General features: G+C 36.9%; 1 protein-coding gene across 1 annotated transcript in view; it reads left to right on the top strand.

Annotated features, from left to right (window-relative positions):
* Nucleotides 1–6450, top strand: part of LOC136042518 (transport and Golgi organization protein 6 homolog) — a 53485-nt gene that overhangs the window by 3574 nt on the left and 43461 nt on the right. The window contains exon 3 of the mRNA XM_065727480.1: nucleotides 1320–1407. Within this exon, the coding sequence (XP_065583552.1) occupies nucleotides 1320–1407 (88 nt within the window). The remainder of the gene's footprint in view (nucleotides 1–1319; nucleotides 1408–6450) is intronic.

The raw sequence follows: 6450 nt of genomic DNA, 5'->3' as shown, positions 1-6450 counted from the left end.
GTTATTTGAAATGACCAAATAAAGTATTCAATTAAGTAAATGGTTGATGTATATGTCTCTTAAGTGTGCCTGTTCCACCAAGGCCATATTTTTACTTTTTGTTTACTTTTTCTATAGAGTTTTTGAGCGGTTAAAAAGGCTTACATGAAACTGATTGAATTGAAAGTTAAAAGAATAGAAATAAAGAGTCTTCTCAAATTGTTGAAAGTATTCTTGCGGAAGATGATCTAAAGGCTGGGTTCTTCATCTGGGTAAATTCAGGATACTTGTAAGTAAATTGAGAAGTGGGAAGTTTAAGGTAAACGTAGGGATTCTTGAGCCAATTTTTTTTTTCCTATTTCTTTTTTTGTAGTTTTGGTGCCATCGTCGAAGGGGTGCCTTATGATGAAAGAGGTCCCTGCAAAATGACTAGGCAGATGTTAAATATTAGCAATTGGCTATGGAATGGCCAAAATTTGCATCTATTTAGTTTTACTGCACAATAAAAAAAAATATAAAAAAATGAGATGGCACATTTTTAAATTGGTTTGTTTGTCAGTTTAAGTGATACTTAAATGCAGCTATTAGTCTTATAATGTAAAAAAAAAATCAATGAGAGGAGACGGGATGGGGTGGGGTTAAAAAAGCTACATTCCTAAAATAATTTTACTGAATAGCCCCGAAGTGGCTATGAAAAAGGCTTTCCCACATTAGGCTAATATGAAATGATATGCAAGGACTGAACTCGCTGGAATTTTTTGGAAGGTGTACCACTTCGTTGTGTATTTTATATATTTTATATGTTTTATATATTGTACCCGACGAAAATTTAATCCACCCTTCCCTCTACGTAGGCTTCTCAATACTGCTCTTCTGTGACATTTAGTTACACAAAACTTGAGAGAAAATGCTGTATTTGTATTCTGTCCTTATTTTTTACGTTTGTTTTATAAATTTATCTCTCTTCCTCCAAAGAGAAAGAAGTGGGGGGCATCCACTCAGTAATAACCAAGTACACAACTATACACAGCTAATATATGCGGGAAATCAAATAAAACGATTTGACGTTTGCAACTGAATTTAACACGAGAAGTAAATTCCCTCTAGGATTTTGGCGTTTATTTATTTGCTTATTTTGGTACTAAATGATACAATAATTAAAAATTATTGCGGTGACTGTTATTGTTCTGCGTTTCATTGTGTATTTGCTCTTAAGGGTGTAGAGTGCGTGAACTGTTTTTGTTTGCTGACTAGTATGTCGTAGTTGTATCTTTTGTGTTCTATGCATTTGTTTTGAAACTCTTTTTTTTCCATTTTAGCTTCTCCTTTTTCGTTTTTAGATTCTCCTATGTTTGCTCAGCGATTATATCACTTCTCAGATTGCATGCAGAAATCACCGAACTTACTAGCAAATTCAATTCGGGGTTGGTAAGTGCTATGTTTATTAAAAAAATTGATGATAGGGGCAGGAGCAGCACAGTACACTATCACCGCCAAAACGATCGACCGCCAAAACGATCGACCGCCAAAACGATCGACCGCCAAAAAGCTTTAAGAAAATACGGAGATGAAACTGACAGGTTTTTTTTTTTTTTTTTTTTTTTTTTTTTTTTTTTTTTTTTACGGATGATGCCGATGATTCTTTTTGCTAATCGAATCATACTGTCTGTTGAAGACAATAGTCATAAAGTTAATAAACATAAAGACAATTGTGTTTATTGGCAAGATGAAAGTCGTCATTTGAAAATTAAAAAATATTAGATCAGTCTGGTATCTCATTGTGGAATTCCATCTTCAAGTACTATTGGTCAGTACTTCAAGTACTTCTTTGACTTCTTCTTCCTCGTCTAATCAAAACATATTGAACAATTAGAGTTTTCCCCAGACTACAAACCAATTACAGAGCTTAGTCTTTCACCAGAGTAAGCTTCATTATATCCTAAACATTCGTATTTGATATGATGAAAAAGTTCATGGTGTGTGTTTCGAAGACCACACTGCTTTCCCGTGGCGTTCATGGAAAATAATGTCTGAACATAGGAGGGGATTCCTCCCTTGTGTACATACATGACAAAACCCAGGGCCTTGTTACCTAATAGGGTTGGTCTAGACTGTGCTCTAGAAACTTTAATTTTAAACGTAATTACTCCTGGGAAAGGAGTAAAGTGTCTAAAGCTTTGCACTACTGAATAAGTTACTTAGCGTAAAATGTGACTTTTATTTTAAGTAAGGAAACCCAAGATCTTGCCACATTTTTCTAAAGATTTGTTCTCTTGGAGGCAAGAGAGAATGTCACTTGATTAGAGTTTTATGGTTAATATCAAATATTAAAACATATTTATTGCTCCATTGGGTAGCTGAGAGATGGAAGTATCTATCGTCTTGTCCTGTTTGTAAACATTTATTCCTTGTCTTGTCCTGTTTATAAACTTTTATTGCTCGATTAACATGCTTTGCAGAATTAAGGAACTAAACCTAAACCACACCAATGTAGTCAAGACATTAAAAGCAACAATGAGGAAAAATCAAGACAAACTTTACTTGTTGGCTTTGTGTTGAACGCAGAAATCATCTTGGGAATAGAACACCCAAAATTTTTTTTGTTTTCTTATTTGGATAAGCACGGAGAATTTTCTCGAATGGGATAGAATTGACTTAGCCTTCGCTTCTAAAATCATTGGTTTAACCTCGAACACACAAAAATGCTTTCATTTTTGCATTAAGTGTTGCGTTTAAGGGTTTTAAGCATGTATCCCTGTAACTGTATAAATCTAAGTGTCAATCAAGCACAAAACTAAAGAACGTAGGCTACTTATAAGATTGGGAACTGGCGCTAATGTCAAAAGACTCATCAATGCTATCTAGTATTTGGCGCCCGACCCAGGGACCTTAGTAGTCAAGAAGCGTCGTTAATCCGATACAACAAAGTATTTGGCGTTTCTAGGAACTTTTTTTCAAACTTTATGGTTTTGTTTTAGCCAAGGGCGTGTTTGTCTTATTTCCTGTGGTGGCGCAGTGGGTTTGACTTCAGCTTGGTAACACGGGACCTAGAGATCGAACCCGGCAGTGACAATACATTGCAGAGCCGACCCAAGGATTCATCTGGTACAACACAATTTATAGGATCAACTTGTTCTGTCATTATGCAGTGTGTTTGATCTGAGCTTGATAACACAGAACCTAGAGCTCGAACTCAACTGTAGAAATACGCAGGGCCGACACAAGGACCTTAATAACCAAGATGTGTCGTTAATGTGATGCAATACAATACTTAGTAATGACTTGTATCTGGCGCAGTCGGTTAAATCTGAGATTGATTACACGGAACCCAAAGTTCGAACTCAGCTGTAGCAATGCTCTGCATGGCCGACACAAGGATCTTAATAGCCAAGAAGCGTAGTTAAGTTGATGCAATACAATGTGTAGTAATGACTAGTCCTGTGGTGATACAGTCGGTTTATTCTGAGCTTGATAACAAAGAACCCAGAGTTCGAACTCAGCTGTAACAATAAATTGGAGGGCCGACGCAAGGACCTGGGCAGTCATGAAGCCTCGTTAATGCGATACAGTACTCTACGATATGATAATAACACAGACAGAGGAGAAATACAAGATCACCTGATGTGAAATTCAGCTGTTCAAAAACACAGAGTCCCATAAATAATGTTGAACAGTACGGTTGGGTTTGCTAAGCACATTGAAAATATGAAATGCTCATGCCTTAGAAAGATAAATCTGACGAAAATGATGGCAGGGGAGAGGTGCGAAGCTAATCCACCAGTAGTGAGGAAATTATCTGTTAAGTATATTTGGCCACAGGATTCATATAAAACCATTTTAACACGGCAGTTCAAATGAAGGTCAGCTAAACAAGCCGACCAGCTAAATAAGAGAGTTGGGGAGTTGTCCCCAACTCTATATCTTGCTCTTTACGCTAAAGTTTTACTATTTTTCCCAATTTTTTAAGAACGGCTACTGAAACCCGGAAGCCCTGGGATTGAGGTGGGGGCAAACCTTCATATACGGCTTCCAAAATGAACATGCAAATTTCGTTTTAATTTTTAACGTTTCACGCCAAATTCGAACCTGCATTAGTTGAAAAACGTTCAGAAATTAAACAAAAAAAAAGTTTTTTTAACTTAAATTAAGGAGTGTCATTAAAACCTAAAACGAACAGAAATTGTTCTATGTATGAAGGGTTACCCCCTCCTCAGTATCTTCCTCCTTACGCTAAGTTTGACTCTTTGTCAAAATTCTACTTTTAAAGTTATAAAAACTTTAGCATAAAGAGTGGGACGTTGAGGAGGGGACAGCCCCTTACATATACGGAATAATTTCTGTTCGTTTTAAGTTTTAATCTCACTCGTTACTTTCAGTTAAAAAAAAAAAACTTGTTTTCTTTTTATTTATTGAAAATAGGGATGCTGGCTGTTTTTATAAGAATAGGGATTGTCTAGGATTTGTCAAAGGACCAAAAACACGAATAGGGCTGCTTAAATAAGAATAGGATTTGACCTAGAACCATAAATAAGAACGGGGCTGCTGGCTGCTCAAATAAAAATAGGAGTTGACAATGGACCACAAATGAGAACAGAGTTGACGGCTGCTTAATTAAGAGTGTGGCTTCACAAACAAGGATAGGGTTGCTGGCTGCGTAAATAAGAATGGGAGTTAATCAGTGACTAAAAACAATATTAGGGCTTTTGGCTCTTTTAACAAGAATAGGGCTTGATCAAACATCATCAAATAAGAAAAGGGCTGCTGGCTTCTTCAATAAGAACAGGATTTGACCAAAGACCAGAAATAAGGATAGGGCTGTGGGCTGCTTAAGTAAGAATTGGAGCTAAAAAGGAAACAAGAGTGGGGCTGCTAGGCACTTGAATAAGAATAAGACTTGACCAGGTACCAAAAATTATAATAGGGCCGCTGGTCCCTTAAATAAGAATGGGACTTGACCAAGGACCACAAATAAGAAAAGGTATATTGGCTGCTTAAATAAGAATAAGAGTTGGCCAAGGACTACAATTGAGAATAGAGTTGCTGGCTGTTTAAATTTGAATAGGACTTGAACAGGGACCACAAATAAGAACAAGGAGGTTGGTTGTTCAAGTAAGCATGGTACTAAGAATAAGACTGCTATCTGCTTAAATAAGAATAGGACTTAACCGACAAGAATAGGACTGCTTACCTAAGACTAGGAGTCGACCAAGGACTATTCGTAATAGTAGGGCTGCTGGCTGCTTAAATAAGCATGGGATTTCATAAATAAGAATAGGGCTCCTTAAATAAGGATAGTAGTTGACCAAGGACTATAAATAATAATATGGCTGCTTAAAATAAGAATAGGAATTTACAACGATATACCAAAAACCACAAATAAGAAAAGGGCTGCTCTGTTTACTCCCCCCCCCCTAAAAGCAAGGAGCATCAATGGCGCTTTACTGAAGTCAATATATATATTTTAAACAGACTCTCTTTTATGATTTCATTTGCCTGGCATGCAGTAAATTTTAATACATGCTTCCTGTATTGTAATCACATTCCTTTCAAATGTATGGAAAAGTCATGTATTGATGCAAAATATTACTTCAAATAGGAGTATGGCCACTTGCTACTTAAATAAGAATAGGTTTTCACAGTAAGAATAGGGCTGCTGGCTGTTTAAATAAGAATAGACCAAGGACTGAAACAAAGGCAACAAACAAAGATACAGCTGATGGCTGCTTAAATAGGAACAGGACTTGACCAAGAAGCACAAATAAGAATAGGGCTACTGACAGCTTGTATAGAAATATGATTTGATCAAGCACCACAAATAAGAATAAGGGTGCTGTCTGGTTGAATAAGAATAGGACTTCACAAATAAGAAACGGGCTGCTTAAATAAGAATAGGAGTTGACCAAGGACTTAACCAAGGATCTTGAGTAAGAATAGAATAAGTCCCTGCTGTCTGCTTAACTAAGAGTAGGACTTCACAAATGAAATTAAAGCTACTTAAATAAGAGTGAGAGTTGACTAGGGACTACAAATAATTATAGGTCTGCTGGCTGCTTTGTACCAAAGTAGAAAGGAGTTACCTTTCAACACATTTCTTTGGTCATGCCCTAAGTTCCACCCTACCTCCTTATCAACATGGGTCCCTAGCTCCTGTTAGGGACTTCTCATCTGCTATTGTGAATGTTATTTTCCCATTAGTTGGTTAATTTCCCACCAATTTGAAGAGTAGTTTGCCTTTGAGTGAGACACTTCCTCTCTTTCTTTTTGCGTATAGGTTTGATGTAAGGGTATTCCAAGTTACCAGATAAACACACGCCTTGGCTTTCCCCCTCTGTTCTTACTGCTTATCCCACTCTTCACCGTATAAGCCGCGGTATACTTAGTCTGCGTAGTTGGAGCGACTTGTACCTGGAGCAGAGTTTCCACTGTTCTCTTCACCTTGGCGTATAGTCAAATTAGTAAAATCGGTAAATT

This window comes from Artemia franciscana, unplaced genomic scaffold, assembly GCF_032884065.1.
Source record: "Artemia franciscana unplaced genomic scaffold, ASM3288406v1 Scaffold_1406, whole genome shotgun sequence".
In the NCBI taxonomy this organism is placed as follows: domain Eukaryota; kingdom Metazoa; phylum Arthropoda; class Branchiopoda; order Anostraca; family Artemiidae; genus Artemia; species Artemia franciscana.
Note: the sequence above shows the minus strand (reverse complement) of the source record. Positions and strands in the feature narration are given on the sequence as shown.